We start from the raw sequence: 16,289 nt of genomic DNA, 5'->3' as shown, positions 1-16,289 counted from the left end.
TTGTATTACACAATGGCGGATTGCCTGATGAAATTTTCACAAGACTGTGTACAGAATATCCTGCGTTAAAAACTCAACTCAATTTTCTAATGGAGCACTTAAAAACAACCACAGGTGAAACAAAGTGCTCGATATAAAGTAGAATCAAATATAATGTGACAAAACATCCGAGCGTGACAATTTAGAAATAATAAACAGGCTAGCATCATAATTATTGAGGCTTTTTCAACCACCATCATCTGACTATCAAAAAAATGATGAACCAATTGGGCAAAAGTGAAAACCAAATAAACACACAGTAAAGATTAGGAATTAATTAAAAAAAAAGAATAATAAAAAGTGAAATGCTCAACTCCACCCCACAAAAATAGCATTACCGTATTTTCCGGGACATAGGGCGCTCTTTAAAGTCCCTAATCTTGCCCAAAACAAACAAAGCGCCTTGTAAAGCGACGCGCCCATTATATGGACTGAGCATCACTCGCGACCATCAACCCTTTTACGCATTGGGCTGTTCGGAGTGCATGTTAGCACACCCTGCTATGCTTCTAATTGACCGTGACTTATACATTATGTGACTATGGTGTTTGGGTGATGGTGTAGGAGAAAGCTGAACAAAAGGGCAGCTGTCCACAATGTTGTAGTCTGTCTTATCGTTTATGTTATTGCAAGCAAGAAACGTCCCAGGTTTAGACAACAGACTGCAAAAAATATAAAAGCCCAAATCACACCACGCATATCTCTCTAAACAGCCATGTGATTGGCTGAGTCTGAGTGGCTCCCAAGAAGCCATTTCTGCGATTGGCTGAGTCTGAGTGGCTCCCAAGAAGCCATTTCTGTAATTGGCTAAGGCTGAGTGGCTCCCAAGAAGCCATTGCTATAATCTTTTTGTGTTATTTTTATTTCTTTTGGGTATATTGATGGCATGAGAGATACATGTCTTATTTCTTTGTTTGCTTGTATGCTGAGGTTTTTTTTTGGTTTTGATTTGAAACAGTGACTCGAAGGAGTGTGGTGACCAGTGAACTCCCTCCCCTGACGTTGTCCATTAGAGGTATTGCCATGACACCTTTAATTAGTTAGAGTCATTGTTAATGGCAGTGAGTCCTAATAGTTTCATGGCATCTGTCATTGAAACAGGGTGATACTTCTGGCTACAATCTCATTTGGATTGAGTCCTGGTGAGCTGGCATCAGCTAGCGCGAGCAGCTGGCGCGAGCAGCTGAGCTAGCGCGAGCCTTGTCGTGTGATGCGCCTAGTGTATGTATTATATACGGAAATTGCACCCTCAACTGGTGTTGCGCAGCGCGTCTTATGGCCGTAAAAATACGGTACACTGGGTCTAGGTAAAAAAAAAAGAGGTCTATTGGTATTCAAGAGTTTTATTGTAATATAATACTATAATACAACAGTGTCCAAACTACGGCCTGGGGGACATTTGTGGCCCATCATTCATTTTTAAAGGTCCGAGATTAGCCCGCATCCTACCTACCCACCCATCCCCTAAAAACAATATTTGACATGCATGGCCCACAAGGCTAGTTAAAAAAAAATAAATAAAAGTTGAAGTTGGGCAGAGTGAGAAGTGAAGGCGGAAAAAAAACTAGGTGTCATTCCTACTGATACATTTATTTACATACTGTAAAGCTTTGCTCTACTTTCAAGGATACAAATAATTTAGGATTAAAAGAATAACATAATTTATCTTCAAAACACTGTGATGAAAAAAGATAATTCAATCTTGGGGACAAACATAGTTTCAACCACATTTTGCTGGATGGCAGAATTGGCATAATTGATCCTCAGGTAACTGTTTTATAATTGGTCACTTCACTACAATTTGATATTTTTTGGTCTTAACGTGGTAATTGGGATTCAAATGCTGTCAAGTGTATTGTGGTGAAATAGAGGACTTTTGGCCATCCCAAAAGATATTTGCCTTATCACCTTTAACATGGAGTTCATGAAATTAACTGCAAAATAAAAATATTATAGAATTGCTTTCTGGACTGACAAAAAGTTAAAAAAATTTCAAGTGGCCTTTGCATCCTTCTATTTTTCTGTTTTGCGAGCCTCAAACTAAAACATTTGGACATCCTGATATAATATTAGATAAAAATATATACCATACATTATTTTAAACAAAAATACATATGGGCATTTTGCATTTTGGGGGGTATTTAAAGTCCGCATAGCATCGTATTATTGAAGTCTTATAATTCTTGTATATTCTTTATGATATTATTCTTTGCTGTTACTATTTAGACATTACATGACCACATCTGCAAGAAAATGAGATAAATGAGAGATGACAATATCTAAATATCCTAATTACGCCACACTCACCTCCAATTTTAGCATTATAGGCCACACCAACGCCGCACACACCATTGTTTGCTGCAGCTGCAACCTCTCCTGCACACCGAGTTCCATGTCTTTGAAGAGAGCAGAAATGAAGGTCCATGAAAGACAGGTCAACACAAATCTCATTTTTACAAATTAATACCGAGCAATTAAAGTCTGTTAGCCCTGACACAAAATCCAGAGCCCAACATGCTTCACATCTAAAAGCATTTGGAATTAAAGGTGTACCATAAAGTGCAAATTTAGTCGTAAAACCTTCAGCACTCAGTTGTACTGTATCCTACAACAAACTGTAATAGGTTTTAGAGGGCAACCAAAAACCAAGGGTAAATGAATTAAATTAATAGAAAAAAAGGATAACAGCATGCAATGACTAGATTTTTAGAGAGAGACCCATTCACATCATGGAAGAATGCACTGCATACTAAAACAGGTATGCATTTATTCTAAAATAGGAGAATTTGGAGTGCTTTATTAGGATCGATTTTAATATGCTTTCTAATATGTATACTATATGTCTAGTACATAGATGGATGAATTGAGTGACCTTCTGGATTAGGTATGGGCAACTACTTGGCTTAGTATAGGTTATTGGTATAGTATTTGAACTAAAGATAATAAAGTATAGAAGATTGTAAATACATTTTCTTTTTAACATTTAATGGGCCTGCGGTTGAAATTAGCCAGTTAAGTTTTGATTTGGGTTGCCATTACAATATTTACACATGAACATATATGTCGAATAACCAACAGTTGGTAATGGCGTAGTTAGGACTAACTTTATGATTAGTGAGTAACCAAAATAAAATGTTCATCTCTGATATTGCTAAAAGAAATGCAATCAAAAACCAACTATATTTAAACACGCACAAAAGAAATAAACCGTATTAAAAAAAGTAAGACTAATGCTAATTCTACACAAAATATAAACTATTATTCATCCATACATTCTCTGAACCGCTTCTCCTATTGAAAAATCCATAACCATTAGAACCCTGGCATAGCCATATCCGACCAGTCCAACCTACAGTTCAGTTAGAGGAAAGATGGCAAGCCAGCTCACCAAACAGTGCATTTCGCAGAGTACATTTGACTCTAAAAAGACTATATTTGGTCCCAGTAAACAGAGTAAAATTGAGAGTAACATATTAAGCCCAAAATTCTCAGAAAGAAATTACACAGAATTTTACGCTAAATATTTTAGTCTCAAATTTTACTGTTTACTTGGATTAAATCTAGTTGTTTTTTTTACAGAAAAATGTACTTTATGAAATTTACTGTGCTCCTGCTGATCACAATGGATCTTGTCCCAAAACCACAAACAACTGTTTCACTACTACGACTACTGCCACCCCCACACATACATGTGGAGTTCAACCGCTCCTACTGCAACCAAAGCAAAAAACAAGTCCGTTCAGATCATCACACAACTTGAGCCAAACAGCAAAATATTGATGATGATTGATGATGAGTTACAAAAAAAAAATAAAAAAAATAAACTGGAGACTGCCCCAAAAAGTTTCATTGGGATTGTTGTGGGTAGGGCACATCAACTAGCTAGCAACGAGCCTTAGCTGAAAACTACTGCGGTGAAACAATACAAGGTTTTGTTCCTTCGTCAGTAATCATATCCTCCATGGCAGCAAATAAGCGACACTTTTTACAAGTATCATTCTCACAAAGCGATTATGAGGAATATTTAACAGAGGGAAAGACAGAGGAAATTAAGTGCTTGGGTGGCTGAGTCGTTTTGCTGGAACCGCCTTAAAGTAGAGCATATCCATCTTTGAACAGCAAAATAGCAGGCAATGTAATCAGTGTCTGGAGAGAAAATTATGCTACACACACACACACACGGCTAAAGAGAAAATTATTGTTACGGCAACCCGTACATCAGCCGGAATCAGTGGTCTAGAAGATTAAAAGTAGTTTCATAATAATACTGAGGATAAGCGATTCAGAAAATGGATGGAGAGAGGATAAGTAGTTCATACAATGGATGGACTTGTGAATGGACAGTATACTTCTATATTTGTGCAAAAAATATGTCGGCAACCGCGCTTCTGATTACATTTGATGATGTTCATATAGGAGCACTACTGGATGAATTTTTCATTTGATACAGGTCAATTTAAAGTCACTTCAAAGTGAACTGAAGAAAGGTAAGCCGTCTCAGTGTGTTGAGCAATTTTATTTAAACAAAAACTGAAAATCTATTATGGTATATAATTATCGTCATATAAAATAACCTATTTCCAATCACCCATTCCTAAATATAGCAAGAGTGGACAGGGCAATCTTATTCTTCCTCGACAAATGCAAAATGTTATTTGGGGTTTAATAGAAAGAATAAATACAAAAAAAAAAAAAAGGATCGCAGCAAGATATTGTCAGTCTACTATTTTCTTCGTTTTTGACTACGTTGCCTGGTGTGCCGCGGGCCTTAGAGCTGCAGGCGACAAGGCTGCGTGGTACACCAACTTTCTCACCGTTCTCTGTTGATTTGCAGACTCAAGTCATGTGCAGCATGAAATGAGTTCAGTTGCTCAGAGGGTTGGAAATAAACCAGGACAATTATAGGCTGATATTAAACTGCTCCCGGAATTTCATCACCTCGATTCTCAAAACACACTAGCAGTTACCACTGCTGATCAAATTCCTTACATGTAAGGTTAAAGAAGTTTTACAACAAACTTGTCCTTCAAACTACCAACACAGGAACAGAACTATGTTGTAGAATAAGGACGCCGTGTACAGTGAAATATTTAACGTGCATCCCAAGTTTTGCTTGGGAACATTTTATTGAAAGTAAATAATAATAATAATAATAATAATAATAATATTAAATCTCATTACTATAAATTTGCAGCTATATCAAATCTGATTTTTCTTTTTTTTAGTAGTAGCTCGAGAGATCAGTGTGAAATCGGCAAAGAAATATCTCCCGCAAGACTAACTGTCTTGTACAATTACAGAGTCACAAGCACATAGCTATTGAAATATACAGACTGACTGAGTCACTCCTGGTGACAGCAGAGGTCAAAATAATTTAATAGAAAATGTGGAAATAATTTAATAAACAAGTAGAAAAAGCACACCTGAAACTTTACATATGTCATGCAACTACAGTGTAAAAAATACAATGTCTGAGTGAAAAAAACCTGACCAAATATTTTTCAAGTAAATATCACTTGCCATTTTTGTGTATCTTTGGATGTGATGGAGAAGGGCAGTTGTCTCTGGGGCATTCTGTGTTTAAGGGATCAAAACAAGCTAATTACGGCCACAATGCTGCTATGGCAGAGTTAAAAAAAAAAAAAATTGATTTAGTCACTTCACAGGGTCAGAGCAGAGTTACGCCTCAAGCTGGATTCCTGATTAAGCTCTGCGACATGGTGATGCATCACCACCTTGTTGTTGTTGCCCACTCCTTCACATTTCCTTTTTCCAACACATATAGGGCCTGATTTATTAAAGGTTTGTACATGTCAAATTAGCGCAAACACATGTGGAAGCGAATCTACGAACCAGGCACGCACAGGATTGTGCCTGCCAAATGGACAGTATTCTCGCACAGTTCTTTTTGCGTGTTGTGGGAAGGTACATACATACACAGATTAATACAGCACACGCAATGTGATTCATCAAACCTAGGAAGTGCCAACGCAATTTTTGTGTCTTTAAATACCAACTCAGAAAGACAGATACACATAACACCTTTGTGCATAAACATCACGAGGAGGCGCAGGCAAAAAAACCCCAAAAAATAGGGACAGGAAGAATCTTTGCTATTTATTTAACATTGTTGAAATGCCATAAACAAAAATGATCACAAAAACAACACAATTTCCTTTTCAGCAATGCAATTTCGGTGCTTCCGATTGATCTACGGGCTTACTTGGAGCCAGTAACAGGTCGGAGCCATGTCATGGCATCTATAACAAAAGTCATTTTCACTTTGGACTTCCTTGTATCTGCGACATTTCAATGCACTGTGAAAATTGGCGCTGGCCTGTTCCACAACCATTTTCTGGTGTGCTCGCTCAAGTTTTAAACGCAATGTTACACAGACTGGAGAGATACATCCTAGTCGCATGCACTCAGGGACAGTTTAAAAAAAAAACGGCTTTTATGATATTGCTGGCTTCCCTCAAATTATTGGAGCAAAAGATTTCTTTTTCTGCGACTCTTCCGCCAACTTCCAATTCCATTACTTTCAACTTCATTTTGCGCTTGAGGTGCTCTCACAAATGTTCCATGCTGAAACCCATCAGACCTTCCTAAAGCATAATACCCTCCCTTAAATACCACAATCTCTTTCCCTTTTATACTTGACGGCAGCGTTGTATGTTATCTGTTCGTGAGTGAACATGCAATAGAGCGCCCACTATTTGGGATCTTAATAAATCGGGCCCATAAGATAAACAAATCAAAAAGTATTACACAGAGAAAAAAAATGCTGCTTCCTCATAAATCATTCATCACATTTATTAGGCTCTAGTATTGTGTGACAAAATGACCATTAAACAGACAAACTAATGTCCTGACAGGGCTCATTATTCATGTCTTCCTTACACAAGCGTAATGGTGCAACATAGAGGAGAAACTTGTGCAATTAAATGCTACAATTGCTGCCTCGAGATTATCACTGCTAGTTGTCTTGTTTTATAATGTATGAATGCAAAGCAGTTACTAGTGACTCCACAGTGCCTTCCTTAACTATATACTCTTTGTATCCAAGGGGAAAATTGGGACTGATTATAAGCAGGTAGGCTTTTCTTTTCAACAGCATGAGCAAAGAGAAAGTCGCAGCTTCAAACATCATATCGACCCAATAGGCATTAAAGAAATGATTCAACTCACAGACAGTAATCAATGATTCTGATTAACTTTCTTAATTTTTTTTTTTTAATTCTAGGACTAATGCAGTTGATGCATAGATGTTCAACTTAAAACTTTCATGGAAATATAGAGCACTATTCAAAATTAAGAATCCACTCAAAGACAACCGGCCAATAGAGGAGTTGAACCTATCAACATTTGATTTATTTGACAGTGTGTTTTTTATTTATGTTTTGTTTGGCTTTGTGAATACAAAATGCAGTGGTCCAAATGGTACCGGGCCTGAATCTTTGGATAGTATTATGGGTCGTAGATGATAAAGTACCTCATTTCCTTTCAATTTTACATTGAGAAATGTTCTTAAACTGTTGGACAAAGTGGCAAACCTCACTCAATAAGTTGCTTGTTAAAAAATGAGCCTTTTGGGTTTGCTTGTTTTCTACCCAAAATGTTTTTTTTTTTTGTGGAAGTGGTACACACTGCAAATATATTAGGCATTCCAGGCCGCTGCCCTCGTGAAGTGCAGTAACCAGCGAGATAATCGCACGGTCCCATGTTGCATGTCAGAGATGGGCCATGTGTGAACTGAAAGTTGGCAACCCTGAAGACAAATTGCTGCTCTTATTCACATTCCCTGCTGATAAGCATAAACGAAATGAATGCAGTGCATATTTTGGTTTAATTTTCACTTCATAAATGCGACAAGGGAATGGACAGGCCGGATGTGGCCCGCGGGCATTGCTTTAACCAGATGTGCTTTTAGTGTACGTAAGTTCACTAATGGGCTCAGTCAGTTGGGGGGAAAAAATGAGCACCAAACAACCTTGGGTGCTCATTTGAGGGGCAAACTAAAATGATGTGCACCCCTGGTTACAGGACTCTTTCAGAGACATAAAACGATACATTGAGTTTGAGAGGACTATCTTACTGAGTATTGCTTTTGCCCAAATTTAAATAATGTGACGGAATGTAAACAAATTAAACTCTTCAGCAATGTTTTCTTTCAAGGCCATTATATCCAAACATATTTATTTAAATGTTTTGCACCGAGAGCTCATTAGTTCCAGTGGGTGAATGTTGCAGGGTGCTTTCACTGTATATGCAGCGCATTTAAATGCTGGTTTCATTTTGGTGGATCAGCCCAGCCACATGTATACCGTTTGTGTTGGGTTTTGCTTCTGAGTAGGACACAAAAAAGCATGACCAAATGTGGCTGATCGCTTGGCCATGCTTAATTGTAGGGATCTGTCTCTTGTCTCTTCAATGGGGCGACCGTGGGTTGCAGTTTTCTGTTCAGTTGCAGTTTAAGACCAGTCGGTCCAAATGATTAGAATGGAGCTCAGAATATTGTTACAGTAAGCACAAAGTTGCTTTCTCTAGTATGCTAAACAAATTTTACTGGCCTTAATCGCTTGAGGTTTGATGAAACTGGGCAAATAAATTCAATGCTATTTCCAATGATTCACGGTTTGTTTTTAATCCCGTATTTAAAGATTGAAATAGAAAATAAGAAAACCAGATTGTTATCTGGTCAGGTCCTTAAAAACATAATAATGGTCAAGAGCATTACATTTATGACCAAAAGGGCCACAGATTTGATTCCCTCAGCGGCAGTTATACAAGCTACTGATGGTCGCCTTGGATAAAACCGTGACAGATGATTTACTCTCTGAATCAATCAACTTTATCACTTGGGTGGCACTGCGGTGGGAGAGAAAGTTCATCATTTTGATGGGGCTTGCACTTAAAAATGACTAATCCATGCTATTGGCACCCATGAATAGGAAAACAATGTCATAGATGTTTGTCAAAATCATTATTCCCTTTTTTGATAACTACATACACATGAAGCACATACTGCAGAATGCACATTGAATCGTGGATTAAAACTGAGGTCCGAGTCAGTGTGCCATGCTCCAAGTCTGCCTGGTTGTATGAAAATAAGCAAGCTATTACAAGAGGAGAGGGTCGGGATTATGAATGTTATTCGGGCTTTGCAAAATGAGGCAACTTTAGAAACAATAATTAGTAAGTGCGATATTTGTTTTGCTGCACATTTCCTTCTCTTCCTTTCTTGATAGTTTTTGCTCCATTTGCTGCCCACTATTCAGTTGGCGTCAGAGAATGAGAGAAACATTTGTCAAGCTGTCAAGTATTGGGCTACAAAGGAGGGTTTTTGAACGTTAAATAAATAAATAAAATAATTCACTGCAATTTTCAGAAGGTACAAGTTGCACAAGTCCAAAAAATACATCATGAAGACAAAAACGTACAAGTCACTTTAACACACACACACACACGCACCCCCCCCCCCCCACACACACACCCCAACTTAAGAGTGTTGTTAGTATATCAGAGCGAATTTCAGAATGCACCCAGTCTTGACAGTGAAGAAGTTATGGTTGAACTAAAGTTCTACTTCTACCTTCTTTCAAATATCTTAATTAGTATGTTAAATGTTTTGTTTTTATTATTGAAATTAATTGTGTTTTTTTTAATACAATCGAATAATCAACTTAGCAACTGTTTCAAATGAACTTAAATCTATCTATCATCCATCCAACTCCGCACGATAGTGCACAAGTGTTTAGCATGTGTCCTTCACAATTCCGGTGCTTTGAATTTGTTTTGATGATTTGATTTCCAAAATCACACATATTAAATAGCCATAAGACAGAAAAGACCAGACAAATATCTAAATTTATATTTAATTTATTAGCATATATGTTATAGGAGTAATCTGTAAGTAATTAAGTATTCAAGTTTACATTACTTTGATATTCTGGTACCGTATTTTCACGACCATAGGGCACACCGTATGTAACGGCGCAGTCTCAACTGCGAATGCTATTTCTGTATTTAACACATACCTTATTAATGGGCACAGGCATGTTAAAACATACCTTATCTTAGCATGCACGCCCGCTAAAACATGAGATAGCATGCTTCTGTTTGGTTGTACTTTATTGAAGTATTTAACAATGTACTCACGTTATTTCTTTTTTTTTAATCAGTCTTCATCCACAAATCCATCAAACTCCTCGTCTTCTGTATCCGAAATGAACAGTTGGGCAAATTCTCATGGAACACAGCAGGTTCCCTTTCGTCATTGTCAGTCAGTCAGTCTCCTGCCGCGCGACAGGCTCAGCTATGATGTCGGCTTTTTTGGAAACTCAAACAGTAGTGCAAGCAGACACATTAGCTTCAAAGTCGTTTGATCACACAATGCCGATGGGGGCAAGTCACTAGTCACCACACAATGTACGGGGACTGTGTTACATCAAAACCAAAACTATCACCCAACATCAACTGAACAGCATACTAATAAACAATGAAACAGCCAAAACAAGGAAAAAAGAAATACAATTAACACAAAACATGTATCTCTTATTTCATTCCTATGCCAATTGCTGCAAAGCATTCTGGTTGTGCTTCAGCCTCAGCAAACCAGATGCCCGTTAGGGAGTCATCGTTAGTGGTGTGCTTTGGGCAGCGTCTGTTGTGTAAAGCTTCATCTAACCTGTGATGTTTTTTGCTGGCAATCACATCAATGATAAGAAAGACTATGACATTGTGGACAGCGGCCCTTTTATCCAGCTTTCTGGCACTCGTACGTACACGGAACTGGTCTGTTGTCAACTGACTGCGGTCGAAAACCGTCACCAACAGAGGGTGATAACACACTGTGTAATGCTTCCAGTCAGTCCAGAGTAGCGCTCGTGAAAGTCACACATGTGATTTAAGGCACTTCGCAGTATAAGGTGCCCCGAACATTTTGGAGAAAATCTGGGACTTTTAGGTGCCCCTACGGTCGAATCCAAGCACCGTTATTTGGATGACATAACTAAAGAAATGTTTGAACAGCAAACAAGTAACTGCATCGTATCCACTTACCTGTTGGACCATGAAAATTGTAATATCGGGGTAGGGTGGGGACACCATCTGACATTTCAGTTTAGGTTTCCCAAAGGGGTCGCAGCGGCAATGACTGAGAGGAGGGTCATATAAGGTTAAAAGTACCGGACGTAGACTCGCTCAGTCTGATGCTGCTCTACTGTGATTTCTAAGCTTGGAGAGAGCGGAAATAAGGCTATACTGTCACAGATGGCTGTGATGCACCATTTTAGATTTGAGATCAGTTTGTGACTGTACACTATTGGGTAATGAGGACATACCAAAATGGTGGCCCTTGCAGAATGGCTGCCAAGTTACACAATTTGAAGCGTACACTCAAACAGATAATGTAAGGTACATGTAAATATTTTGCAGAGTACGTGTTGTAGTAATTAGTAGAGGTGTGTTTTTTTCATGAAATGTGACTCAGTACAACTGAGATCTTGGATGTATGATGTGGATGGCAGAACAATACAAGCCCATGATGGGCATGCAATCTAGTGCGTTGGCATGACTCACAAGGCTGGCATGTGGCTAATTACAGAATTATTTTGCAAACAAAAGCCATTAGAATATTTTTTTCATTTTGAGATGTGAGAGGTGTTGTAAAATCAAAGACTATACGCCCCAACGCCACTGTTCTGCATGTTTTGCTTAAAAAAAAAGCACATTTTCTCCAGTCTGAATTTTGTAATGAGATGGATGAGAAGGAACACAGCCCGACAATCGACTGCTCTAGTTTGACTACATGCAGCGCAATCAAGATCACGCTGGCAATACAGAGACAATGAAAAAAATTAAACATGGTTATGATTGAGTGCATAGAGGTCACCAGTCGGGACTAACAAGAACCAGCCTTCAGTGGAGCCTGTCTCTATTCCAATACTATCTGTCGAAACTGCCAACTCATGAAGCACGGCGCCTGACATCTTAATTAGAAAACAACCTGTGTCATTTTAATCACACTGGCAGCCTGAAAAACTCCCACCTCCTTACTCCCTCTAGCCTTTGAATTGTCTCATAAAATCTGATTGCCAGGGAGTTGTTGATATTACTCACACATGTTTAGTGTTCCTCTAAATCACTGCAGTTTATGTATTTTTTAACAGCTCTTCCCAACATTGCAGCTGCCCACTATGGACAACACCCAGCTTTAAATCCAGCGCTCAAACACATAACGAGTGCACTGACTTAGTAATAGAGTGTACAGTATATGAGTGAAAATATACATCAGTTCTCTGATTTAAAAGGGTGTATGTGTATCTTTTGAAGGTGATGATTCAACTCCATAGGGAAGCTGAATCAGAGGCAGCGAGTAATGCCCTGCAGTGGTGCTTTGTACTGTCGGTGGAACAGTACAATATGAATGTACTTTTACACCGACAAACATCTCTGACCGACTGCTCAATCTCAGGCATGGACATGAAACAAGACTTCTGTTCTGATCAAAATTGCAGATGCTTTTATGACAAAAGAACGCGTAAATCATACGTAAAAGGTCCGTCCCCAAGAGAAAAACAAAAAACAACAACAAAGCAGCATGTACCATGCCTTTAAGACAAAAGAAGTTATCTTTTCATCATATGCAATGGCGTAATTGAAATACCCTGTAGATGTGGTTGTTGTAACTTGTAAAAACGGAGAAAGCTGCAATCTTTCAAGTGACTGACGGATTTAGAGCAATTCTTGCTATGCAGATGTGAAAAGGCATGGAGCATCTCATTTACTCCAGGAGGTTTCAGGCACAGTCGACGCCATGGGCGGGCCATAGGGGGCCTTGCTACCCCACTCGAGGCACGACTCTCGAAAAACTTACAAACATCATTTCAAAATTGAATGTTTGATGTATTTTATCATAGCAGCAAATTTTTGTGTTAAGAAGTGTTGAGTTATTGATCAAAGAAATTTTTAAAAAATGACAAAAAAACAGCATGATTTTGCCTGATTGCTGATAATCTAATCGGCGACTGTCGATCATACTGCGAAGTACATTAGATTCCCAACAGCAGTCGCTCACCTGCCTTGAATCACACTTGAATTTAAGTGACATCCCATTCCTAATCCAGAGGGTTCAATATGATGTTGGTCCATCCTTTGCAGCTTTAACAGCTTCAACCCTTCTCAAAAGGCTGTTTGTAAGGTTTAGGGGTGTGTTGATGGGAGTTTTTGACAATTCTTCCAGAAGCGTATTTTTGAGGTCACATAGTGATGTTAAGCAAGAAGGCCTGGCTCTTAGTTTCCGCTCTAATTTATTCCGACAACAATAAACACGCTGAAGCATTCAGCATGCTAACAGATTTTTGAAAAAAAAAAAATCCATGAACATGCTGAATCATTCATCACACCAAGAGATTTTGGACAATTACACACTTCTAACTTTCCTCGTCCAACATGACTGCACAAAGCGCAGTCCATAAAGACTGGCTGGGCTATACATGATCAGGATTTGTGGGGTTGATCAGCTAGTTTGGAAAAAAAAAATGATACTCGATTACTGATTTGATTAGAAGACGGAGCAATATATCTATTCAAATAACTCCTATCGTATAAATACCCCCACCATAGCAAAAATCCATGTATGATTTATGCAATGGAAAAAAAAAAAAAAAGTCAATCGCTCAGATAGGTGAAAAGTCTAAAAAAGATAAATGGATGACGCAGTCTGGTGTGAATGAACTTGACTGGCTTGCACAGAGTCCTGACCTCAACCCGATCAAACGCCTTTGGAATGAATTAGAGGGGACGCTGAGAGCCAGGCCGACATCAGCGTGTGACTTCACAGGACCAAGCCAGAGCAGAATTACATTACAAGCGAGAGTGAGGTTGAGATTTAGGTTTTACTCCATGCCGGAGCTTCATTCTCAACATTGAAGCGTGACACACATTTATGAATGTAATAATTAAAGGCCGGAGGGGCGACATGCATGAATTACTTACGACAGGTGAAAAGTGACGAACAAATCAATCCCAAAATGGTTGTGAGACTGTTGGCAGTGCTGCGCCTTCATGTTACAAAATCTTCAAATGGAGTGGGAGTGAAGATATATATATATATATATATATATATATATATATATATATATATATATATATATATATTCAATTTTTTTCTTGGAGTGTAGGCCAAACAGGACTTTCAAATCTCAGTGTAATTCCCAGATGTGCATTATCTGGCTAAATTGTGTATTTATTTATTTCATTTTTTGAATGCACATGCCTGCTTGATTTTGAAAACCAATTCCATGCCAAATTGATGAATTCACTGCATAGCTTACCTGTTCTCATTACGCTGAGTGTATCTCGGTTGGGGGTCAGCATCTCCATCATTGACATCATAGCTAGCCTCAGGATCCTAAGAGACGAGGAACCAAAGTTATAACACTCAGCATGTTGGAGGGTGGGGGGTGTAATAATGGAAGGTCTTAAACTTTTCACTAACATAATTGTTGATGAGATCCGGGTGGTCCTTTTCAATGCCGTCATCCAGGATAGTCACCACAACACCTTTTCCAGTGTAGCCCTGAGCCCAAGCTACTTTGGTATTTAAGTCTTGATGAGTCAGAGTGGACTGGAGAAGACATACAATTATTAGACAAATTTTAACACTATATTAGAATCAAACACATTTAAATATTAATGAATAACAACACAAGTAAATACAAAATATGGTTTTAAAAGAAGGTTTGGAAAAAGTCCAAACCCACATAGCCTTGTGTGAAAAGGGGCTTCCTAAACCTAATAACTGGTTGCACCAACCTCAGGAGCAACAATTGAAATCAAACATGGGATGGGGTAATGTGATGGGAAGTTGGGTCCTGGATCAGTTGGAGCTTTTGTAGGGACTCGTGATGGAGGCCAAAGAGCATGGAATTACAATAGTCAATTGGTCGTCGATTGATGAGGCATCCGTGGAAGTAAGCGGACTGGGATATGTTATTGATATTTGTATGGAATGATAGTGTGCTGTCAAGGATGACACCCAGACTTTATAACCTTTTTACGCTCTGAATCTGAAGGGTAGGTGAGACTAAGAAGTGACCTACTGGGATGTCAATTATTAGCCCCAGGGAACACCTGAAGTTTAGGTGGAGACGAAATATTAGGACTTTAGCTTGATTATCTGATTGTGGTTTGAGGTAGGAATAGAACCAGTCACGCTTGGTGTGAGTGATGCAAATGAAGGCAAGTCTACTGTGGAGGATTGGTGAGTGAGCTGGTGTTAAAGGCCGCACTCACGTCAAGGATGATGTTGGAGAGGGAATGGGCATGTTTTTCAGAAATACAAACAATAAAAATTCCATCTTACTGCAGTAAATCTCCCTCGTTCACGAGCTTGCTATGGCATGATTATTGATGTATATTGTGAGATGATAAACTCAAGTTTGTTGGTTTAGAAAAAAACAGGATTGTTTACATACACTATTGTTAAAAAGAACTGTGACGGAAATGACATGTTTGTGCTTAATGAATGAATTGGTTAATAGTAACATAATTAGATGATTTTTGGGGGGAAATTATTTCCAGTTTTCTCGAAACTTTATTTGCATGTACGCCGTAATGTTTTTGCATGCACAATGCATTCTGGGATGATGACATGGTATGCTTTCTACCTACATTGCTGCCATCTGCAAAGAAAAAATGTTGCGAACCACCACTAGCATCAGTGAAAAGGAGTCTGCAATTTCTGATGATGTAATTTTCAATTAAAGGGGAAGAAAGAAAGCCTCCAAAGTTTTCATAAAACCAGAAAGTCAAGAAAACCGTGAGGATGCGGTTGGCAGAGTCCCCCTGCCCAAAGAATCGCAGTTGCAATCTCGTCTGAGAGATTCATTTCAAATGCATTCAACTAGCAATGATTGAGAATCTGCTTAGAGAGTGAAAACATGATGTGAAGATTCATTATGAGTAGAATTCACAAATCTTCGCGATTATGACTTACCAGGTACCACTGCTTGGTGAAATCAGGGTCTGTTGGTTCCTCAAAGACATCCCTCTTCTTTCTCCTCTTCACCACTTGCTGCTCTGCCCACAGAACCTTTGGTGCAAAAACACGCAAGCACAGACACTCATCATTTTTGACATTATTGGACTCTAATGTCAGAAGTTATTGCAACACCCATCAAACTTTAGCTGTGGACCTACACAGCCTCGGCAATGTGCAAAAGGCCTAACTGAAATACTCCTGGAGA

At 38.7% G+C, this 16,289-nt stretch overlaps 1 protein-coding gene across 2 annotated transcripts in view; it reads right to left on the bottom strand.

Annotated features, from left to right (window-relative positions):
* Positions 1 to 16,289, bottom strand: part of furinb (furin (paired basic amino acid cleaving enzyme) b) — a 70,842-nt gene that overhangs the window by 21,909 nt on the left and 32,644 nt on the right. For both annotated transcript variants that reach the window (XM_088298825.1, XM_088298826.1), the window contains 4 exons: positions 16,040 to 16,135; positions 14,540 to 14,668; positions 14,376 to 14,452; positions 2,347 to 2,435 (listed from right to left, as the gene is read on the bottom strand). In XM_088298825.1, the coding sequence (XP_088154951.1) occupies positions 2,347 to 2,435; positions 14,376 to 14,452; positions 14,540 to 14,668; positions 16,040 to 16,135 (391 nt within the window). The remainder of the gene's footprint in view (positions 1 to 2,346; positions 2,436 to 14,375; positions 14,453 to 14,539; positions 14,669 to 16,039; positions 16,136 to 16,289) is intronic.

Source organism: Idiotropiscis lumnitzeri, chromosome 6 (assembly GCF_059441095.1).
Source record: "Idiotropiscis lumnitzeri isolate Australia: NSW breed Sydney's pygmy pipehorse chromosome 6, RoL_Ilum_1.0, whole genome shotgun sequence".
Classification (NCBI taxonomy): domain Eukaryota; kingdom Metazoa; phylum Chordata; class Actinopteri; order Syngnathiformes; family Syngnathidae; genus Idiotropiscis; species Idiotropiscis lumnitzeri.
The sequence above is the reverse complement of the archived record's forward strand: the minus strand, read 5'-3'. Positions and strand labels throughout refer to the sequence as shown.